Consider the following 22860-nt stretch of genomic DNA (forward strand, 5'->3'; position numbering starts at 1 on the left):
GGCTCCCCCCCATCACTCCAACACAAGCCTTCCTCGTCTACCCCCCTCTATTCTATTCACCCTTGGCGACGGTGCAAATAGAGAGGATGCGCAACCTTGGCGCAGGCGGGCTTGTTACGACAAGACGTGTGGGGAAATCGGGCCTGGCTAATATGGATGCGCGGATGAGGAAAGGCCGAAGGCGACGGGAACAGCCAGTCAAAGAGAACCGAAATAAATGGAAGAGAGGGGTTTTGGATTACTTTGATTTGTTCTGATTTACTTTCTTGCTTTCTTTTTTGGTATGGTATGGTAACTTGGTATATGGGCAAGCAAAAAGATGACGAAGAAAAATAAAATGATAGGCGGGAATGGGTTTGATTGAATAGTCAAGGAATCGAATCGAGAAAGAATCTATTTTGTCTACTTGATGGCCTGCCTTGCCTGGGGGCGGGTTGGGCTGGGTTGTTGTTGGGTGGGTAGGTGGGTGGTAGTCGCAACTTTCTACCTTTTTGTCTGTCTGTCTGCGTTGTCCTTCGTTCATTGCTTGCCTCACAGTCTGCTTGTCAAAAGCGGGAGCCGTATTGTATTCGGCCCGTTCGTCTTGTCATGGGGGGCGGTGTTGGGCCGTCGGGCTGTTGTTGTTGTTCACTTGCGCACCTGGTCCCGGCGCCGCGCGCTTCTATTGTTGCGCGCAAATACAGAGTGCATACTATGATGGTACACGGGCGAGGGATACATGTAAAGAGGGTTTCGTTTTTGTAGATCACCCCGGCGAGTTTTATCCCCGCTATAGCGTTAGTTTGTCATCTTGGTTCTTATTTGCTTTCCTTTTCCTTCCCTTTTCCATTCCGGTTCCGTAGTAGTAGCAATACTATGTACCTATGCTACTACGACTGACTCCGACCCTACTCTACAAATCACTCCTCGTCTTCTCCACCCCCCACGGCTCACTCGTCAAATTCGTCACGCCCGCGCTATTCTCGCACGTATCCCTTCCACTCAACGGGCCCGGCTTCGGCACCGCCGCTGCGTTAGTCTTAGACTTGCCCACGGCTGTCACGCTCTCCTTGAGCGCCGTCAACAGCGACTTGGTGGTCTCGGGGGTCAGGTCCTCGTAGTAGTCGTCGTTGATCTGCACCATGGGGGCGTTGACGCAGGCGCCCAGGCATTCTACTTCGATGAAGGTGAAGAGGCCGTCCTTTGTGGTCTCGCCTTGTTTGATGCCCAGGTGCTCTTTGATGGCTTTGACGATGGCGTCGCTGCCGCAGCCGCCGAGTTGGCAGGGTGTCTGGGGGGAGAGTCAGTGGTTGTTTGGGATTGTTATGCTTGCTTCTCTGCTGTCCCGAAATCTGTATCTCCCTATCTCTTCTCTCTGCCGGCTCCTCCGTTTACCAGTCCCATGTAGAGCAGTGCAACTTGAAACAGGAAAAAAGATTCGTACCGTCGTGCAAGCCTGGACGTGGAACTTGCCCACGGGTGTGCGGTTGTACATGGTGTAGAACGAGGCGACCTCGTACACGCGCATCGGGGGCATCTCGAGGATGCGGGCGACCTCGTTCATGACGCTGATGCTGGTGAAGCCGTGCTGGCGCTGGCCGAGGTCGAGAAGCGGCATGACGGCGGCCTTCTTGTACTGCGGCGGGTAGCGCTTGAGGACCTCGGTGATGATGGCCTCATTCTGCTCGGTGAACTTGAACGGGATGTCGGGGTTGTTGTCGGGTGTATTGCGATGCTATTCCAAGGAGGGGGAGATATCTTAGGTCAACTTTTACTCTCTTGTTTTTTTGTCTTTGTTTCCCTCAGCTCTCCCACCACACTCCCGCCAGTCTGTGTACCCGTCCCCCAGAGTAGTTCGGACTAAACTCACCACCATGAGGGTGTCGCTCTGTTTCCGCATCGACAGCGAGAATGCGCGGGTTTGGGGCGCAAGTGGCCGCGCAGCCCGGCTTGCCGACCGGACGGCGGTCCGCATGAGGAAGGGGGCCAGCTTGCTCGTCATGGTTGCGAGCAGCGTCGGGCAATGGGCGGCGTCAAATCGTTTCGGCGGCGTCGCAATGGCTGGCCCGGCTTGGGAGGAGGGGGGGGGGCTAAACTCAGGTCGTTGAGTTTCCAATCCGTATGGAGCTTCGTTGAATCGACGCCGCAGGGGGTGCACAGACCAGCTTGCTCTGACAAATAATGCGGTTTGATTGGTTGCCAAGCTTGTCGAGCTTGGTGCTTTGCTCCGCTATGCGCATATCAGGGCATTTCATCTACACGGTACATGATCATGCGATAACTCAATGCGTGCATGCTCTTCTTGCTTGATGCCCCACGTGCCCTCCTAACTGATCACTTCCTTACCGGGCGTGGAAGCTGGTGCTTCCATTCCTTTTCCAAACCTTCCATTCTGAGAATCCACCACACCAACCCCAGGATCCCAGGATCCCAGGATCCCAGGTTCCCAGGTTCAAAGCCAGGCCATACTGTAAATTGTGCATTTCTTCATGTGGAGAGTAATGCGACGGGAGCCTCTCGACCAGAGAAACCTCCCAGCTGGATGAAGGCTAGCTTGGACTCGAAACTTTAACTATTCAGTGCGATCCCGCAACCATGGTCCGACGTTACTGTGTGGCGCACGACTACCGTGTAGGCGCTGTCGGCAGACGCTAGACTGCACATTATACCTCCGGTACTGTAGTACGAAGTCAGGCTACCCGTCGCGCGACATCGCATCCCGCTTCGGGCATCTCATCACATCGACACTCATGATTGCTCAACGACCTGCATGTTATTAAACACCGGCGCATCGGCGTTTCCACGCCTTGGCCGGCGACGTTCCCTCCGGTATCCGGGCCGAGCCCTGCCACGCTGCCACGCTGTCGGCGCCCTCGTCCTTCGAAGAAGCGGTGGAACATTTTGGAAACATGATCACCGGCACCCAGATCGACCTCGATGAGGAAACTGATTTTCACTAGGGGGGGTTGTGGGCGTCAAGGCACGGCCTCTGAGTTCCGGGTTTTCAGCATCCTCCTCTTCGCTTATTCCTCATCAATGCGACGCCGGGTCTCCCGCCCCCCAGACTCGTCCGGCCTGTCATGCTCGCTGCCCACCAGTGTCCACCTTGAACCACCCTGATATTGTGGATGATATGCGTGATGTTCACCAGGTTTCCTGCGTTGTTCCCGAGCCGCCGTCCACGTTTGGCGCCAGGCTCCTCTCGGCCTCCCGAAGCAACCAGCCCGCCAACCCGTCCAGTGCCCCCCTCGACGGAGCCCGCCAGCCGGCCAAACGGGTTGGACGGCACGGTATTTCGACATCGGATCGACATCTCAGCCCACCACTCCGGGAAGGTTGGCGAGGATGGGTGCCGTTCCCCAGCCGGCTCAATTGGGAAAGCTTCCGGGGAAGTGCTGTTTTGGGGCGTTTTTGGGTTCGCATTACCCGCCCCTAGCCAGGGGGTCGTCCACTGCCAGGACAACTAGAAACTGCCTAATATCTGTCGAGGCTGGGCGCGGGCGGCATTGCTAGCATGGGGTACATTCGCACGCTATTTTTTACTGCCGCCCAACACGCCTTGGGAGATGTTGAGAGCCTCTCATTCCACCGCAATCCCTCCCGTCCCCCAGACGCAATATCCACTTGCAGTCTATCTGAATAGATTACCTCCCCTCCCATTTCTGCACCAAGAAACCTGGGGACCCCCCCGCCCACCAACAACACGGGTTACGCAACTGGCCTCCGGGACCGCAGCCCAGTGTCACTGCTTCATTCTTGTGGAGTCGTGGAAGCCGTGAAGTCGGCGTCGAATCGTGGGGCCTACGGGTCGGTCGTCTCGAGCCGTCCCCCCCCGCCCACATTTGTCACGATGGCTCGCAAGATCAAGGATACCGTCATGTTCTAATATGCGTGCCGGTCTTGGTAGTGTTCGGGATGCCTTAGAGAGTGACAGACACTCGGTGCCATCTCGGGCCCATCAGCCGGAATGTGAGTGCGTGGGTGCCGGGGCGTCGCATGCCATGCCGCGCATCAAATGCCTTGCCCCCCTTTTTTCTTCCCTCTCCCATGTCTCCCCATCTGCCCATGTTGTAGTTGTGGATGTTCCTAGTAGTTGATCGTTACTGGGGGTTGCCGGGGTAGATAGCTCCCCTTTCGTGTGTATAAATATCCCGCCAGGTCCTCCATCTCGAAAACCCCCCCCCCCCTTGATGGTCCGTCTTTGTCACCACCACTCCCAACAAACACACCGTTTCTACCACCCACACACAACAGAGAACCGCCCACCATGAAGTTCTCCGTCCTCTCGTCTCTCCTGGCCGCGGCCGTCTCGGTCGAGGGCCACGCCATCTTCCAAAAGGTGTCGGTCAACGGCGCCGACCAGGGCTCGCTGACCGCGCTGCGGGCCCCCAACAACAACAACCCCGTGCAGGACGTCACCAGCTCCGACATGATCTGCGGCCAGTCCGGCTCGACCTCCCAGACCGTGCTCGAGGTCAAGGCCGGCGACAAGATCGGCGCCTGGTACCAGCACGTCATCGGCGGCGAGCAGTTCCCCGGCGACGAGGACAACCCGATCGCTAAGTCCCACAAGGGCCCCGTCATGGCTTACCTGGCTAAGGTGGACAATGCCGCCAGCTCGGACAAGGCTGGTCTTAAGTGGTATGTCTTGTTCTACCCTAGTTATCACCATTATCTTCCTCAATGTCATCATGGTTATAACTGTCTAACACAATACACCACAACAGGTTCAAGATCTGGGAAGACACCTTCGACACCGGCAGCCGCACCTGGGGCGTCGACAACCTTCTCGCCAACAACGGCTGGGTCTACTTCAACCTCCCCTCCTGCGTCGCCGACGGCCAGTACCTGCTCCGCGTCGAGGTCCTCGCCCTGCACTCCGCCAGCAAGCCCGGTCAGGCCCAGTTCTACCAGTCCTGCGCCCAGATCAACCTCTCCGGTGGCGGCTCGACCAGCCCCTCCCAGACTGTCAGCTTCCCGGGAGCTTACTCTGCTGATGAGCCTGCTATTCTTACTAGCATTTATGGCTCGACTGGTGCCCCTGATAATGATGGCAAGCCGTACACTGCTCCGGGCCCGTCGCCTATTTCTTGCTAAGCGGTTTTTTGGTTTTTTTTTGAGCCGGGGGGTTTTTGGTTGGGGGAACGGTGGAGATGGTGACGATGGGATGTCGGTGGGGGCATGGACTGGATGATGGGAGGAAGGAAAGAAAGAGGAAGGGAAGATATCAATGCCGCATGCATCGTGGCGTTGTGTGGGAGGGAAGAAAGGCCGGTTGATCGATCGGTTTGATCTGGTCGGTCAGTCGGCCGGTTCTTTTGGCTTGAGCGCAGTCATTTGTGTCTTGTGCAAAGTGTGATATCTTGGGTTCTCATAGCATCTATCGATGATGTGCAGAACCCCAATAAATAAACCATTATCAGCATGCTGTGCTCTTGATCTTCATTTTTGTTACAAGACAATCACGAGTGGGTTCTCGGTACGTCGCGCGCAATTGTGTACTTGTAGTCGTAGATTAGAACGGGGTTGGACGGCGGAACGGTCATGAGTTTGGTCGTTGGGTAACTCATTAAAGTGGCCCGCGGTATCGTCAAACTCCTTAAGGATATCCAGATGTACTTGAGCGGTCTTTTGTAGCTCTCTTATACACGTCTTCCTTATTTCTCGCTGTGTCATCAGCCTGATTGTTCTTTGGAAAAACAAACCCTACCCTAGTAAATTGTTTCTCTGAGAGCTGAAACCTGGGCGATAACCGCGATATTATGACACCAGCACAGCTGTCAAAGACATCCAAAGTCACCCTGCTATTCCCTTTTCGTGCCCCCAGGAACGCGCGTGTGTGGGTTCCACATGAGAAGATGGTCGTCTCAATCGGGAATCACGGCATGCTCTGACTGGAGCGCGGGAGGTGAGAAATATATGGAGCTCCAGTGGAGTGATCGGAAATAACTGTTTTTGTCTCGAGGTTTTTTCTTGAAAGAACTGATGAAACTCGTCTCGTCGGCCGCTGCATTTACGCGACAGGCACCGCCAGGTCGTCGTGACTGTGGTTCCCATCGGTTGGGGTGTTGTCCCATACTGGGCCAAGAAAAACCCTAACGTACGGAAAATCCCCATGGGGTGTTTCGGGCTCTTTTCGTTCACCCTTGAGGATCATCGCCATATTGTCTCGCAGGTTGTGCCACGCTCACACCGAGCGGGCTTCAAAACGCGGCGCCGACGACGGATGCTTCTGCAGCAGCGTTTTTGTTACTCTTTCTTTTTTCTCTCATCTTGTTCGTCCTCCCATGGCCGCATGACATCTGCATGCTGGTAACGGTAATCCGTACCACCGCTACCCGGAAAGGAACATATGCTTGCCATGCTGAGGTGATTGAGACTGTCTGCCTGCCCGGCCAACGCCTCAAGGACAGCGACAACAGGCGCGACGGGGCCCCAAGCGCGAAGCGCGAGGTGTGTGGTTGATCCAAGCACCCGGGGAATTTGGTTGCCGTGTGAGAGAGCTCGGAATTGGCCCCAGAGTGATCAGTGATTCCGTGCAAGGGCGCCCTTCTTTCGCTCATTTCACGGGCCTTTTTTGTCCGATACCAGGTATCGTCCCCACAATGTGGCGACAGGCTAGCCTGGAATGGGAATCAAGGTCACCCGCGCTTGCTCCCAATCCCGAAGCTCACTTGCTGACACCCACCCATGGATGGGAGTTGGTGAAAGAATTGACCTCTCTATGGAACGAACCCCAATTCAAGTGGAAAAGCCTGGGGGAAGCGTCATTTTTCTGCCCATTGCACGCAGACGGGATGCCCGTTCATCATTGTGCAGGACTCTAGCCCGGTAGTTGATGGAGCGTTCATGCATGTTCGCAGGCTGCAGGCCGTTGAAACCTTGCGAGTCGTGCTGCTGACCGAGAACGCCTGGGGTTCACCATCACAGCCGAGGCGAGCCCCCCACTCTCCCACCGCCTGCCCCAAGCTTCCTGTCGGGGGCGGTCTGATCTCGAAATTCGCGCAGTGGCAGAAAAGTCCTGCCCGTGCCGCCAGCCCGGCCAAGCTTTCTTGTTTCTGCCGATGGACCCACAGGAGTTATTTTGTTTCTCGTCTTCCCACCCGCGCTCTCGACTCTTTGCTTTCATTTCCCTTCCCTCTCCAACCTCACTTGACCTTCACGCCTGAACGGACACTTGTGTCGCCCAATTCCGATCCCAATTGGCCCCGTCGTCCTTCAATTCCACCAACGTCTTGTGTTGTTCACCCCGTCTTCTTATCACCCATCCAACGTCCCGAGTACCGCGTTCGCGCCGCTCTCGCGAAAGCTATCTTCATCACCTTCCATCACCCTCTCCACAGTAAAACCGCGAAAACAAAATGTAAGCATATTTCTCCTAATCAATTGGTCCATCTCGAGGTGGTTTTCAGAGGTTCCTTCGCATCGAACGCCATCTTCCAGCGCCCTGCCGGATCTCTCGGCCAGCCGCAGAACTGAAGCTTCAGCGACATGACGGATGCCAAGGATGCCGCTTCCAGCCGGGATTGTTGCGCTCCTTGCAGCGCAGCACGCGCCCAACCTCCCCGAAACCTTTCATCCACAGCATCTGTGCGGCCAATCACCAAAAACTGCTAGTTTTGCTCCTAGGCGTACAAAGCCATTGTCATCTGCCCATTTCCTCGATTGATCCGATCAATTCTTATTCGACCGAAAGCTTCAATTGCCAGAATTCCAGTTGCTAATTCAGATCAAACCGACAGCAATACCGTTGCAATGGCCGCCATCAGCCCTCCCGTTGTCGCTCGCGACTCCTTCACCCAGCTCGCCAAGCGTGGCACCGACTGGCCCGCCAAGAACGCGGGTGTCATGGTCGTCTTCTGCGTCGTCTTTGTCGTCGCCGTCGGTCTTCTGTCGCTCTTCATCTACAAGAAGGCGCTCGCCCGCCGTGAGAAGAGCCAATCGCAGGTCTAAATCTCGAAGGGGATTTGTTACTCCATGTCACATCAGCCTCTTAATTCGCCGAAAGATAGTTAGGATGGAAGACATGGGGAGGTGGGCCGGCTAGTCCGGGATCAGGCAATGAAGTAATGATTTGTCGTGGGATGGGGGCGGGCGCTTTGTTCTGGGAGGCTGAAAGCGCTGTTTGGAGGGTTCCCTGGCCTGCTCGGCGGGAGGGTTCTCAAGGGAAGGAAGGAAGAAAGGCGGGTTTGACGACAACAAAGCGGCGTGCTTCCAGACCTGGATCGACGGGTGGAGTTGCCACAACAATCACCACATCGACAACTTTTTCGCGCATTTTCTCGCAACAGCTCCTCACAAATCCTTCTGTCAATGTCCGCCACTATTGAATCAGCCTTGCGGCTTGGAAGAGTCACCTGCTTTGGGACAATTGGAACGGATGGGTACAGATATGTAAGGGGTGCTGCTGCAACTTGCCGCGTCGATGTCGGCACTGCGTCCACTCATCAGGTCCCAGCAACCCCGTTTGTATCTCAACCCGGAGATATTTTCACGCAGCATAGGCCAGACCTCATCAACCATATACGCGAGTGTCTCGGCCAGCTGATTTTACTATACATTTCACTTTTCTAATACAACTTGATACCTTCACTGATCAAAAACCTTGCCATTTCCCTGACTCGATGTATCTTTTGAAACTGTGCCATTCCCAAAGAGTCAATCCCAATTGATCTCGCTGCAAAACCCGGCCGGGGATCAATCGGCATATTATTCAGATGCCGCGGCGTTTCCTCGGACTCGGCGGAGCTGCAGGATGAAAGAATATTACTCGCTTTCTCGCTTTTCCGCGGCACTAACACTCCGGGAATACCACACTCCGTAAAATACCGCAATCGGTCGGCCTTTGGCATTTATTTCACTCGCAAGTTGTTTGTCACTTTCTAGTCTGAAGCCAACTCGAGTCTTTTGCTAACGCCCGGCGACAACCCGCCAAGAAAAAACCTGGGCGAAAATCTGGGGTAGGGCCATTGGCAGTTCATGAATTATCGATCGATCGCTTGGAAAAAATCGCCGCTTTCGGCTTTTGCTTTTAGCAGGATCTCTTGGCTGCTTGGCGTTGGACCCTGTTTCTCGATGAAGTCCATAGTGATGGGGAGGTGAAATGGGGGGTATATTCTTGGCCTGATTTACGTTTTTTTTTTTTTTTTTTTTTTTTTTTTTTGCTAGGGGTTCCTTTCTTTTCTTCTTGCTTTCGGTTTAATACCACGATTCGACAGCCATGGTGGACGTTGTAAACAACGTACAGATGTAACACGGCTGGCATGTGTAATGCGGTGGAGCTGCAACGGGGCGCCAACTACCGAGTACAACGGTTGTGCAGGCGGAATGGGCCGTCGGTGTTATGGACGTAGTGACCGGTGGTTTACACAGTCGAGGAAGGTTTAAATCCCGCCTTTGGATCACTAGCCGGTGTTTACGCCTTATAGGGTCCTAAAACTGATCCTCATCGTACGGCCACTTCGAAGCACACGGGATCTAGTTTGTTGGCTTAGTCTCGCAGACGGGATACAGGAAGACCTTGTCCCGTAGCAAGAATCGTATTTGTTACAGGTCTCGTTATTCTTGATGACAGGGACTCGGAAGCTATAGTTGACCTTTTAACTTGACCTGTTAGGTGTAGAGTTCTGGCTTTTCGAGGTGGATGAGACCATTGGCGGGCTGTATTGTATTAGCGACGATGAGAATGCCGTTAGGAAAAGAATGAAGAGGAATGAACTCACCGGGACAAACTGCCTCAACCGCACCCCCGCCTCCTGGAACACCGCCGCGGTCTGATCATCCATACTATACCCCTGATTATACACCACCTCCTCCACCCCAACCTGCACAATCTTGATACTACACGTCAAGCACGGGCACGTATCACAATACAACACCGCGCCCTGCCTCAACCTCTCCCTCCCCGCCTCTAACAACGCATTCTCCTCCGCATGAATACACAAACACGTCGCCAGCCCATGTCCCGACCCCGTCCCGCCCGCATTACACCGCCCACACCCACCATCCCCACAGTTCCGCAACCCGCGCGGCGTGCCGTTGTACCCCGTCGACACCACCCGTCCGTCGCGCACTACTACACACCCCACGCGCCGCTTCATGCAGTTGCTGCGCTGCGCGGCGAGCGAGGCGAGAGCCATGAAATAGGTGTCCCAGGAGGGGCGCAGGCGGTTGGGGTCGAGCAGGTCGAGCTTGCCGAGGGTGGCGTAGAGGTCGGCGAGGGAGGGGGAGGTGTTGAGGAGGCGGATGGAGGCACGCGAGAGGAGGGGGTGGGCACCTTTGGAGGGGTCGAAGAGTTGCTGGTCGGAGAGGGCCGCAAAGCGTTCGAAGCTGTCGACGACGAACCGGGTGGGTGGCGTGCCGGGGAGGTTCGTCGGGAAGGGAGAGACGGAGGCTAGGTATCCTTCGCCTGCGTTGCGCCGGATGAGATAGCGCTGCCAGCGGACGGTCAAGGGCGCATCGACGCTGATGAGGAGGAAGAAGGGCCGGCGGGCGTAGAGGTCGAGGACGGCCTCGGATGGGAGGGCGGTGGTCACCCAGCGCTTGTTCCAGTGCGCGGTGACAAATTCTAGAAGGGCCTCGGGGGTGGAAAAGGTGTGTTGTGGAGGGGTCGTGTCCTCGGGGGTGTTGTTTGGGGTGCTCTCTGGGGTGCTGACGCCGTCCTTGCTTTGGGAGTTGTTTTCCTCGCTAGGGATTTGGACGTATGTCGCGGTGTAGGCACTCGGCTCGAGGTAAAGCTGGGTGAAACCATGATGGGCCACCAAGTACCGGGCGATTGTCCGCTTTCCCGCGCAAATACCTAGCATAAACTTGTCAACTCTGGAAATGGAGTACAAGAAAAGGGAAAGTTAGAAGGGGAATGTACTGCCGCAAATGCCGATAAACATGGCTGATTATGCCCCTTGCTTGCTATGCCAAATTTTATGCCTTGGCTGTATTTTACAGAATAGTCCAAAGAACGTTCAGATGCAACAGGTAATCTGCGGCTTTCATGAGCAAGCGACTGTCGGGCAAAAAAAAAAAAGAAAGACAAAAAAGACACATGCCAAAATTAAATCAGTGGATGAAGCCCAACGCGTTCCTGCAGCAATTTACGCGTCAAAAGCGGAAAGCCCAGCGCGAGGGGCATCTTGCATGGTTTCTTTAACATTCAGCTTTAAACTCGCCTACCCATGTTAGAGAATGCAAACATAAAGCTCAAGATCACCGCTGGTAGAAGCCGTCTCAGTGGGCAAACTTCACCAAAATTAAAGGCTTGAGGCAACCATTACGTCGCTTCTCTTTTGGTTAATTATTTCTGGGCTCAAGTTGTTGCCGCTATCTCTGGTGCGAGGACAAAGCTGCTTAAAGTGACTGTGCGTGTTCAAGGCCAAGAGCGGGGCACAGCGGTCCCCCCACTAACCTCCCGAGGAGGCGGCACGGCTGCCTTGCTCCCAACACCAAGAACCTCGATCTGAGAATGGACCCTGTGACACATATTGGTCATCCAAGCAGACAACAGCTGACCAGTAGCGCAAAGTCCCACACAACTGTCGACATCTCTTGCTCTCTGATCCGCTGCCTCTCACGCTCTTGATTAATCCTTCTTGAACAACTGGTCCTGGAGCTATATTTTTGAACATAACACCACATCCCTTCCCGTGAATATCGAAGTCCTCGTCTCGCATGACGTTACCCATATCATCTCGCAGTCCCTAAACTATATCTTCCCCCCCCCAGCCTAACCACGCCCAACCTTCCCACAACTTCCATTTCAAACCAAATTCAGCTCGCAACAACCACAAAACCGACAAGCCCATCACAACGATCCACATCCACGCGCTTAATCATCCTGATGTCCGGTCTCAAATATGTGCCTTTCTCTTCGGAGATTGAGCTGCCGTTCTATTCGGCCCTCTTTTCCTCTAAACTTGAACACGATAAACTCGATTCCTCGGCGCGGTCGGTAACAGGCCTCTATGAACCCCGCCCGCAGGCGGGGCAAGACGCAGGCGCGAGGGTGCAGATTCTCGGCAACGCACTCACAAACCGGGAGTAAGTTCAGATCGATCCCGTAAACTCGGTTCCGGGTATCCGGTGCAACGGTGTTGTTGACTTGGGATGATACAGTGTGCCTGCGGGGATGAGCCGCGCCAAGGGCTACATCAAGAACGTCAACACGATCGAGGAGTTCAAGAACACCGACAAGAGTGCTATGATCACAGATGCTGGTCGCCAGGTAGGCACCTCTTGATTCACAAGCCATCATCTTAACACTCCGGCCCACCTACCTAACCCGCTGTTTTGTCATGTGGAAACATACGCTGTGTTAGTGCTAGCTGCTAACACTTTGAACAGATTTGGGAAGCCATTCAAGATGGTACAATTTACTCGGTGCCCTCACTCCTTTCGTCATTTGCCATTCTTTCATATGCGGATCTCAAGAAATACCGATTCACTTATTGGTTTGCCTTCCCCGCACTTCACTCAGAGTCCACCTGGAAGCAACATGGATCAACCGGACACTTCACCTCGTCAGAAAGCACTGCCCTGGTTGATGCGGTAGGGACCTGGCGGTATGTCGTCAGTACAGAGGGCGAGCATGGCTTCTTTCTTGCCAAGAAGGTTTATGGTGCCGGCAGCCCCTCAAAGCTTCAGGCGGACGACGAGGTAGAGGATATTGGGTATCACTGGCAGATTGGGGCGCTCCGGGATTTTGAGAACGGCTTCTTCACAGGCGTTGCTGAAAAGGACCAATATGTCGCCTTTGTGGATCCATCGAACTACGCCGATTCGCCTTCGTGGCCGCTCCGAAATCTCCTGGTTCTTATCAAGCAAAGATACCGTCTCAATAAGGTCCAGATTCTATGTTACCGCGACACCCAGGCCAGGAGACACGAGGCCCGCAGCATTGTCCTCTCACTGGCCACCGACTCTGACAGCACCGAGGTTGCCACCAAGATGCCCAATGTCACCGGCTGGGAGCGAGACCCGAGTGGGAAGCTTAAGGCGCGTCTGGCAAATCTCAACGAGTACATGGACCCCACACGCCTGGCCGACCAGGCGGTTGACCTCAACCTCAAACTCATGAAATGGCGTCTGGCTCCGAACCTTGACCTGGACACCATCAAAGGCACAAAGTGTCTCTTGCTCGGCGCGGGAACCCTGGGGAGCTACGTTTCCAGGAACCTCATGGGCTGGGGTGTGCGCAAGATCACGTTTGTCGACTACGGTTCGGTCTCTTACTCAAATCCTGTGCGCCAGCCGCTGTTCCTATTTGACGACTGCGCCAATGGAGGGAAGCCCAAGGCCCTTCGTGCGGCCGAAGCTCTTAAAGAGATCTACCCGGGCGTGGACGCTGAGGGCCATGTCCTCTCTGTGCCGATGCTTGGTCATCCCGTCTTGGACGAGCAGAAGGTAAAGGCAGATTTCACCAAGCTACAGAAGCTTGTGGATGATCACGACGTCATCTTTCTCCTCATGGATACCCGCGAGTCGAGGTGGCTGCCGACACTGATGGGCAAGGCCTCGAACAAGATCGTCATGAACGCGGCGCTGGGGTTCGATACATATGTGGTGATGCGCCATGGCGCAGCCCCAGAGGACGGCAGCGAGGATACACTGGGTTGTTACTTTTGCAACGATGTGGTCGTTGCCGCAGACGTAAGTCCTACCTATTAACAAGCCAACAGTGACAACCCAACCAAAGCTAACACATACTCCCACCTACCCCCAGTCCATGAAAGACCAAACCCTCGACCAACAATGCACCGTAACCCGCCCCGGCGTAGCAGCCATCGCCTCCGCCCTCCTAGTAGAGCTCCTAACCAGCATCCTCCAACACCCACAAAAACACAACGCGCCCGCCCCCACCCCGCACACCACCGTCGGCAGCACCCAACAACACGCCGACCGCGACCCGCCGGACCACCCACTCGGTCTCGTCCCCCACCAGATCCGCGGCTTCCTAGCCAGCTTCCAGAACATGGTCATCCACGGCCGGTCGTACCCGCAGTGCAGCGCGTGCAGCCGGCCGATTGTTTCGGCGTATCGTGAGGAAGGGTGGGAGTTTGTGAAGAGGGCGCTGGCGAGTCGGGATTATGTGGCGGAGTTGAGTGGGTTGGCGGAGGTGCAGCGGAAGGCGGAGGAGGCGGCGGCGCAGGTGGAGTGGAGTGAGGAGGAGGAGGGTTTGGAGGAGGAGGGGGAGGGGGTTTTGATTTGAGGGGGGGGCTGGTGATGAGGTTTGGTGAGGAATTTGGTGATGGGGTTGGTGATGGGGATTGCAATGGGTTTTGCAATGGGTTCAACAACAGGGTATACAATCGGCTATACAATGGGTTTCCCAATGATCTTCTTGCCACTGGGATGGATTATGTAGTTGGCTTTGGGGTTAGCCATGGGTTTGGCAATGAGCTTGATCAGACAGTTCACAATGGGGTTGACGATGAGTTTGGCGTTGAGTTTTGCAGTGAGTTTTTCGATGGCTTAGACGACGGCTTCGGCAATGGAACTGACAATGAGATGGACGATCGGGTTTATTATGAATTTTGCAATGAGTTTTATCATGGGATTGCTCTTGGGGGTTATCACAAGTCGGCGATGGGTTTCTCGATGAGTTCGACAACGGCGTTTATCTTGCCTTTGCTTGGTATTTTTACACACTTTTCCTCCGGGACTTTTTACCCTTCGTATTTTGATAGGGTCTCGAGCTGTAACTTAGATATTGCTCACATCTGTGAATTATACCATCACTACTCGCTATGTGAACTTACGGTTAAACCTGCTTAGTCTCGATCACAGGTACCTTGTAATCTGGCTGAAGTTCCCAACTCTCTCGCTCCGGCTTCGGCCCACGACATGACGTCTTCAACAACAAATAATATTGTTCCCCCTCCCAATTAATAAACACCATGTTTACCAATTGCGTAGTGTACGTACTCGTTACACCCACCCCCTCGTCACACCCAACCAAACTCAGGACCACAGACCTGGGAAGCCCCCCCCTTTCAAGCCACCTTCCCAAATCAGAGCTAAGTCTGACCAACCAACCATTCCAGTCACGGGAGGGAGGGATAGGCGGTAGGGCTGGCTGGCTGGCTGGCATCCCATCATCAAACCCAGAGCAGCGGGACCAAATCGTCACAGAAACGTCCCACCAATCCGGGTGGTCCAACGGCCCTGGGAAAGACGGATGTTTGCCGAGCGGGTGGCCAACCGACCAAAGTGGGGGATCGATCCAAGGGAGTGGGAGCTGGTTGGGGCGCACAAAGTCCATGCAAGCAGTGTGAGATTGGATCGGGAGGGGATGGGGATGGTGGCTTGATTGGTGTGCGAGGCTGGAGTTGACTCCGGGCTGTTGACGAATTGACTTCCAACGCCCGAAACGCATCGGGGTCCGGTTTGTTGGAATATCTTCTTACACTTGCAGCAGCATGGAAGTTGTCCTTCACGAAGTAACGTTGTCTTAGTTGGGGAGCAGCCGCGTTTCATCGGGCTGCGCAAATAACAAAGTAGTCGGTCCTATGAGGCTACTTGAATTTGCCCATGGTTGTCTCAACTGGTCTGCATTTCTAGTAGTATTTTCTCAATAAGACAGGCACTCCGCCGGAAGTGGCCAAACTCATGAGAAACATCAGGTCAGGGTTTGGGATTGTCTTTATGCATGCACCGGAACCAACTGCCCCGCGGAATATCGGGAAATTAGGGTGCTGAATGAGAGAGGGCAAATGGAAAAAAGAAAACCAAAAAGCTCACTACCCACCCGGGACAGCTACGAAAACCTGTAACAGGTTTTGCTCCGAGCGCCCCAGACAGGAATCGAACCTGGCGGGCGAGAGTAGAGGGCAACGTGTTGCCCATGCCCCCCAACTGCGCTATTCGGCGGTTTGGGAGCTGCTAATTGGGGAGGCGTTGGAAGGAGCTGCGCAGAATCTGTTGATAAAGGGCTGGTGTTGTGGGATAGAACGGAGGAAGGAGCGGTGGTGGTCTAAGGCGTTGAAGGTGTGAAAGTTACGTGGTACAGTACAGCCAAGGGCGTGAAAGGCTTGGTAAAATACAGGCGGTGAGAAGCGGCAAATAATGTCTCCCAGAAAACTGGGCCAAATTATTTTCTGGCTGCAACATCCCAGCAACAGTCTTCACCTGCAACCTCCAACCCAATTGACCACCAACCATGGCCCAGGGCGCGGTAAAAAAGACACCCAAGCCTAACCCTGGCGGGAAGGGCGGGAAGGCAGGCGGCAAACAACAGGCGAAAAAAAGCGGTGTTGCCAAGGTCAAAAAGTCAAAGAGCACAGCCGACAAGATCCAGAAGAAGTACACCGCGGGGATGGTCGCCCGGACCGAGCAGATGCTGGGCGAGCGCGCAGGGCACTTGGAGTTGATCGGGAAGGGGAGGAAGAAGGGCTCGGAGAAGGAGTTCAAGGGCGGCAGCCGCAAGTTTGGTTAGGTCCGGTCGACGATATGGGGAGCGAATGGGTTATGGACGGATACGTCGCTGTATTGGGTGCGACAAGTACGGATTTTGTGATCAACAGCCGAGCGAGGACGCATTTTCAGTTGAACACCTGTGGGAGGACACCACACTACCGGCCCTCCGCAATATCCGTCAACACCTCCCTCACGACGACCGCATCCCTCTCGACATCGACCCGCCAGCTCCCCACGGCCAAACGAACCGCTTTCTTTCCATCCCACTTCGTCCCGCTCACAAACATCTTGCCCGTCGCATTGATGCGATCCACTAGTACCTCGTTCAGCGCATCCTCCTTCGCCCGGAACAACACCACAATAAACACGCTCTCTAACGACGCCTCCGCACTGGGCAGCCACTCGTAGTGTTCCGAGTCGCGCACATACGCGGCAATCTCCCGCGCGAGGAGGGCCATACGGCTGAGCATGGCGGAGATGCCTGGCCTGCCTTCGCTTAGGAGCACGGCATACACCGGTAGGGCGCGGAAACGGCGGGAGTTTTCGAGGCCGACGTTGAGCGGGCTGAGAATGGCGTTGGGGTTGCTGCCGGGGGACGATGCGAGGTATGCGGCGTTGGGATTTCTGCAGACCTGCGTGAGGATGGAGGCATCCCGGCAGAGGAAGATGCCGTTGTCATAGGGCTGGGGGATATTGTTAGAACCAAAACAGGAGTCCCGGAAAAAATATCCATGATATCATACCACGTTCAAGAGTTTGTGTCCGTCAGCTGCAATGCTGTCGGCCAGTTCCAACCCTGCAACCTGTGCATGTAGACCTAGGAACTGGTCCGTCTTCGGTAGAGCCCGGGCGAAAAGGCCGAATGCTAAAGACACCCGAAAACATCAGTACCACAACCAACGCCGGGGTGTAAATCCTTGACCATGAAAAAGGGAGAGGAAGAAGAAGAAAAAAGAGACATACCCCCATCAACATGTATCCAAGCCCCATACCGATCCGCCAAACTCCTCAACTTCGGCATATCCAACACATTCGTCGCAAACCGCCCCGTATTCACCTCCCCAGCGCTCACCACCACAATGCTGACCCACCCTTCCTTCTCGCCTAGCGCTAGTTCCCTCTCCACCGCATCCAGGTCCAGCCTCCACGGTTCCCCCTCCGCGGCCATCCCAACCTCCTTGACGCTGTTCTGCCCCAGCCCGACTACGCTGGCCGCTTTGCTGAGCGAGGAGTGGCCCATGCTGGTCAGCACTTGGATGTGCCAGACGCCGGCGAGTTGACAGGCTGCAAGGAGGCCGAGTTCGGCGACAGAGGCTTTGGGGGTAGGCCCCTTATTTTTGAGGTGGGCAAATCGTGCTCGTGCTCGTGCGGCTATGACGGCTTCGCGCCCGCAGGCGAGGCCAAGGATGTTGCTTGCTGTTGCGCCGGTGGTGAAGGTCTTGCCGGGCCACCGTTGTTGCTTTGCAGGTGGCGAGGTTGACGGTGTGACCGGTTCTTCCTTTTCGTTGGGCTGGCTATCATCATCTCCTTTCTCCTCATCGTGGTCATGATCAGGGTGATGAGGATCCAACTCCAACACCGACACCAACATCCCCAACGCCGCATCCTCCACCGCCGTACACACCGAATGCACCCATCTCTCCTTTCCCTCCTGCCCCTCTCCCGAGGACTCTTCAACCTGCGAAGACGTACCACCCGGCACAGGAAAATGTACCTGCACGTTCTGGTCCAATGCCGTCACCAGATTGTCGGCCGCCTCGGCCACGGGCAACACACCGCCTGTGACAAAGCCGAAGTAACGTGACGACAGGCCCTGGTGGTTGAGCGCGGGCAGGATAGAGGTGAGCAGGTGCGCGTGGGTTTCCGCGGGACCTAGGGGTTGGAGGTAAGAAGGAGAGGATGGAGTGGGCAGGGAGGAGAGAGCGGCGGTGATAGTTTGGATGGAGGGGAGGATGGGGATGGTTAATTTGGCCGTCTCTGTAGAAGAGGTGGTGGTGGTGGCCTGTCGGAGGCGGGTGTAGGCTTGGAGGAGGAAGTCGGACTCGGATCCGGAGTTAGGGTCGAGGTGGGCGATTGGAGTGAGGGGTATCTCGCTTGGGGTTTGTTGGTGTGCCATAGTGTGTTTACACTATTTTGGGCGGGACGGGTGGCTTTCAGTGTAGTGTCTGTCGCGAGGCGTTCGCCGTTGAGTTCACCGAAATGACACGGAGCTCATCAATTTCGTTAATCGGCACTGCCTGTTGTGCACCCAAGCCTTCGGGTAGCGGCCTCGGCGATCCGCGCGGGAGGATCACCCGCTCGAATCTTGAGTGAATTCCGGCCCGTGACGGACTGACAAGGCACCCCTGGGCGATTTACGGCAGTACGGATGTAGTATTCCTCCTGTGCCTTGAGGTTGACAATTGACATGTCCTGGGCCTATCGGCCATAAAAATCACACCGGAACCTGCTGGTCGGAGGCAGACTGAAAAGGAAGGTGACTTTGGTACCTATATTTCCTCTGCTGCAATGCCAACTGGCTCTTGGCTCATCGGTTGAGGTGGTGATGGATTTCCAGAAAGAAAAAATGCCACGGTCCCGAAACGGTGGACAGCCCCATCCTTTCCCCCTCACTTGTGGGCGAATGCAAACAGAAATTAGGGCATCAAACATTGGAAAATCCCGCCATTCTCGACGCGAGACAAATGCACGGAACCGGAAGAAGAGAGGTCCTCTCTCCGCTAGGGTGACAGTGGCTGCGTCTTTCCCCACATCCGGGCAGCCGGTGAACGGTGTTGAGCGCCCCCTTCAACGTCGTGGTTCATGGCGTCCTGTGGTGCAACCTTTCGGTGTGCACGAATCACTCGTGGCCTCTCGTAGCGGCTCTAGGGACTTCGGGTTTAACAGGTCGCGGGACAATGCTCGGAGTTCCCGGCCCTGATCCGTGCTCATGCGGAACGCAGTGTCGGGGCCGACAACAACGCTTCGTTACAGTACAACAGGGACCTGTTTATGCGAAGGCCTCTACGTTCGTAAGAGGCTGATTATGAAAAGATAGGGGGAAACCCTATTTCTTTCCTCTGTGAAATCCAAGTACACGGGCCGTCGATGATTGCGTTTATGGTCTCAGTCCGGCTTTCATCAGATTCGATGATCTTGGATCTGGAATTGCTTTCATGTGCTGCTGGATGACGGAAGGAGCCAATGCGAAAAATGGCAAACGGGCTCGATGCTTAACTAGCGCATCCTTGGCGGCGTTCAAGACCTGCTGTGTATTGCATCTCTAGCATGACACTCGTGCTGGACACGCAGCCGATAACGAATTATCTTCCATGGTTACTTGGGCGCTTGTTGTCGTTGTCAAAGAATGTTGCACTACGGAGTCGCGCTGCTTGTAGGGGTCCATTTGGTGGGATAGTGCTCCTCGCGACCCGGCCACAGAACTCCGAGTGCTAAAATTCTCCCAAAACGGAAGTCGCCAAGCGGATGCCGGTTAGTTAGTGGGAACCCATGATTTGGAAGGTACGTCCTTGAGCCCCATCGATTTTATTTGTGTTGTCACTTGTGGTAGACCTCCCCAAAACCCTACCACGGTCGTATTTCCGTAAGCTTTTCCCTTGCCGTCAGCGTTTCACGGTTGTTGGAATTGGTCAGGGCTGAAATGAAGGATCAACGGGCCTGGAAGAGTGGAATCCATTGACTCTGCAAGCAACTCAACAAGTCAAGAGCCGAGATTGCGGCGCCATGGGCTTGGAACGGCTTAAGAGGTGCCGATCCCTCGGCGAGCCTCCGAAGAAAAAGAAAAACCACCTTAGCGTACACAACCTGCTCGGACCCTCATCCATTTCCTTGGGATTCACTCGGACTTCTGATGCTGACAATACACACGTGTAGTGTACATCCATTAATACGCAGCTCAAAGATCCACCCATGCTCGCAAGGAACGGCCGACCTCCATTTTTCCATCGCTTCCCCTTAGCGACAAGGTGCTCACATTCAGAGAACGGGAAAGGAAATCGAGAAAAAGGAGGGGTTTGCTCCAGCAAGGCCTTTTGCTAGCCTCCACTGGCTCGGTTCGCCGGAAATATGCAACAGCCCGGAGGCAACTCCTGCAGCTCTTCAACCACCACCAACCACCGACAAGTCGACCGACTCGGCACCGTACCGCGTGCAGCCCGCGTGAACTCTGATGTGACGATCCGAGCTGCCGGGAATATGGACCCGTGGTTATGGGTGTGGGTTACAGGGATGTAACGCCCCCTGTCCAGGCTTCTTCAGTTGAATCAGTTGTGTGGTGTCACTGGGGTGTGTGTGGTTTGGGTGGGTGTGGGTCGAGAAATGACCGCCCGCGCGGGTTGTGATCCCCCCAAAGCTGCCACCTTCGGCATTCCACCCAGACCACTGGGTCTCCAGGGCCGTTCACCACGTCCCCGGGTCGTCTGTCCCCCAAGGGGGGCGGGTCATTCGCTCCCCAAAGCAAACCCCGAGCGTAAAGCCGCAAGCATCGGTACCTTTGACCCAAGCTGCCGGGTTTTGTGTTCCCATCGCGTGGTCCTGGGAGAGGGGGCCAGCCAATTTTTGAAGGTCATCTCGGGCCGATCTCTCCCTTTTTTCTTACTCCCTTCTTCTCTCACCCTTCCGCTTCCCCAGTCTTGTAATAATTACCTACTCTCTTCCTTCTTGCTTCCTTCTCCCGTGATTTTCATCTTTCGTCGTCGTGGCCGACCTTTGCTCCCTCGCCCTCCACGCAACTAACATCGCCCCCATCGGTGGACGAAGCACCACGACTGCTCCGTGCAGCATTCCTCAGCATGGCTTCACGACCGACAGATCAAACACTGGATAATTATGAATTTACGTTCGAGTCCTACCTGAATAACTCGGCGCGGATCGAGCCTGATGTATGTCATCGTCGTGCGGTCTCCTCGAAACCAGAGGTCGTATTTGCTTAATCCACTAACAACACAACACAACTAGTCCGATGAGTACGATGCATAGTACGTCCTTAGTCAACCACGCGTTTAGTTCCCCAGCACTTCCCAGCTAACGGCTCCCAGTGACTCGAGATCCATCTCGGAAAGCATAAACACCTTCCAAACCGAGTTCGGGAGGACGTATCACTCTTACCGAGCCGGATGTGTGTCCTTCCCCATCATCCCAGTCGCCCGCCCGTCCTCTTCAAAAACCGTACTAATTATAGCTTGACCAGCTTACCTCTACCCCAATGATGACACAGAAAATAACCGCGCGGAAGAGCAGTACATGATCATGAAGGAAGCCATGGACGGGCGGCTGCACCTTGCCCCCTTCTCCCGCGCCAATCCTCCTCGGAAGGTCTTGGATATCGCTACCGGCACGGGCCTCTGGGCCATCGAAATGGGTGACTTGTATCCCGAAGCGGAGATCATTGGGACAGATCTATCACCCATTCAACCTGATTTTGTTCCTCCAAATGTGCACTTTTTTGTAGAAGACTCGTATGCTTCCCCCCTCTCCCATCACGCTCTTATTATTATCCGGCATACTAACACACCTCGCGGTTTCACAGATCTGAAGATTGGTATGGCTCTGCTTCTCATTCCGGGCGAGACCGAGACCTCAACAATAAGTTACTAATTTAACCCAGGTTTTACCCTCCCGAATTCGATTTCATTCACACCCGTGTCACCATCGGCTGCTGGTCCGACATGAAAAAACAAATTCTCCAACGTGCCTTTGACCACCTCCGGCCCGGTGGCTGGTTCGAGTCTCAGGAAATCCCTGTCGGGATCGACTGTGACGACGGCACGCTAACTGACAACTACGGCTGGGCGCGCTGGGTGAGGGAGTTCCGGGCGGGCTCTCGCATCGCCAACCGTCAGGTGGACAATGGCCCGCAGATCAAAGAGTGGATGTGCGAGATTGGGTTTGTCGACGTGCACGAGGTCGTCATCAAAATTCCGATGAATGGGTGGCCGAAGAATTTGAGGCTGAAGCAGCTCGGGATGATGTGGCAGAGGATATTGCTGGAGGGGGTTAGTGGGTTTAGTTTGCGCACGTTTAATCGGTCGTTGAATCAGACTGTGGAGGAGATTGAGGTAAGTTTTGAAGAGAGAGTGAGGTGTGGGGAAGGGAAACTTGGAGAGGTTGATGCTGATACTGAGACTGCGCTTTTTTTTCCTACTAGGTTTTACTTGTCGACGTACGGAAGAGTTTGCTCGACCGCTCAGTACATGCATACCACAGGCTATACGTCGTGTGCGGCCGGAAACCGGAGGCGGCGTAGTAGTCTTCGATGGCCTGGAGTGTCATGGTCGTTCGAAATACACGGCTAGCGGATCGGCCTTGAGGCAATCACCCGGCCTCTCCTCGATAGGTGCTGGGCGACCTCCCATTTGTTTGGGCTTTGCGCTGAATCTACAGAAGCCGGATCGGCAATACCAACACCTCGGTTTTTTACGACCATAAAAACCATCGTCGAAGAAACAAAGCGCCGAGGCTCCTGTTTCCGGCATC

At 54.9% G+C, this 22860-nt stretch overlaps 7 protein-coding genes across 7 annotated transcripts; 4 read left to right on the plus strand and 3 right to left on the minus strand.

Annotated features, from left to right (window-relative positions):
- Positions 1-892: 892 nt before the first annotated feature.
- Positions 893-1981, minus strand: C8A04DRAFT_28048 (thioredoxin-like [2Fe-2S] ferredoxin-domain-containing protein; the record flags this gene model as incomplete). The annotated part of the gene is made up of 3 exons (XM_062780498.1): positions 893-1270; positions 1424-1714; positions 1850-1981. 3 exons carry the CDS (start codon positions 1979-1981, stop codon positions 893-895), a joined length of 801 nt encoding a protein of 266 aa, XP_062637517.1.
- A 2265-nt stretch (positions 1982-4246) lies between these two features.
- C8A04DRAFT_28049 (glycoside hydrolase) lies at positions 4247-5076 on the plus strand (the record flags this gene model as incomplete). The annotated part of the gene is made up of 2 exons (XM_062780499.1): positions 4247-4620; positions 4707-5076. 2 exons carry the CDS (start codon positions 4247-4249, stop codon positions 5074-5076), a joined length of 744 nt encoding a protein of 247 aa, XP_062637518.1.
- A 2658-nt stretch (positions 5077-7734) lies between these two features.
- C8A04DRAFT_28050 (uncharacterized protein) lies at positions 7735-7932 on the plus strand (the record flags this gene model as incomplete). Its single annotated transcript, XM_062780500.1, has 1 exon — positions 7735-7932. One exon carries the CDS (start codon positions 7735-7737, stop codon positions 7930-7932), a length of 198 nt encoding a protein of 65 aa, XP_062637519.1.
- Positions 7933-9591: 1659 nt separating this feature from the next.
- On the minus strand, positions 9592-10865 carry C8A04DRAFT_36809 (cytidine deaminase-like protein; the record flags this gene model as incomplete). Its single annotated transcript, XM_062783656.1, has 3 exons — positions 9592-9639; positions 9702-10777; positions 10844-10865. The coding sequence occupies 3 exons, from the start codon at positions 10863-10865 to the stop codon at positions 9592-9594; spliced, it is 1146 nt and encodes a 381-aa protein (XP_062637520.1).
- Positions 10866-11812: 947 nt separating this feature from the next.
- Positions 11813-16405, plus strand: C8A04DRAFT_36810 (uncharacterized protein; the record flags this gene model as incomplete). Its single annotated transcript, XM_062783657.1, has 5 exons — positions 11813-12012; positions 12088-12196; positions 12316-13620; positions 13694-14167; positions 16139-16405. The coding sequence occupies 5 exons, from the start codon at positions 11813-11815 to the stop codon at positions 16403-16405; spliced, it is 2355 nt and encodes a 784-aa protein (XP_062637521.1).
- Positions 16406-16541: 136 nt separating this feature from the next.
- C8A04DRAFT_36811 (pyridoxal phosphate-dependent transferase) lies at positions 16542-19771 on the minus strand (the record flags this gene model as incomplete). The annotated part of the gene is made up of 4 exons (XM_062783658.1): positions 16542-17069; positions 17130-17251; positions 17350-18427; positions 19661-19771. 4 exons carry the CDS (start codon positions 19769-19771, stop codon positions 16542-16544), a joined length of 1839 nt encoding a protein of 612 aa, XP_062637522.1.
- A 1405-nt stretch (positions 19772-21176) lies between these two features.
- Positions 21177-22630, plus strand: C8A04DRAFT_36812 (Demethylmenaquinone methyltransferase; the record flags this gene model as incomplete). The annotated part of the gene is made up of 7 exons (XM_062783659.1): positions 21177-21266; positions 21301-21305; positions 21423-21502; positions 21575-21842; positions 21914-21925; positions 21992-22442; positions 22532-22630. 7 exons carry the CDS (start codon positions 21177-21179, stop codon positions 22628-22630), a joined length of 1005 nt encoding a protein of 334 aa, XP_062637523.1.
- Positions 22631-22860: the final 230 nt, after the last annotated feature.

The sequence above is a fragment of the Dichotomopilus funicola genome (genome assembly GCF_033296635.1).
Source record: "Dichotomopilus funicola strain CBS 141.50 unplaced genomic scaffold C8A04scaffold_26, whole genome shotgun sequence".
Classification (NCBI taxonomy): Eukaryota; Fungi; Ascomycota; class Sordariomycetes; order Sordariales; family Chaetomiaceae; genus Dichotomopilus; species Dichotomopilus funicola.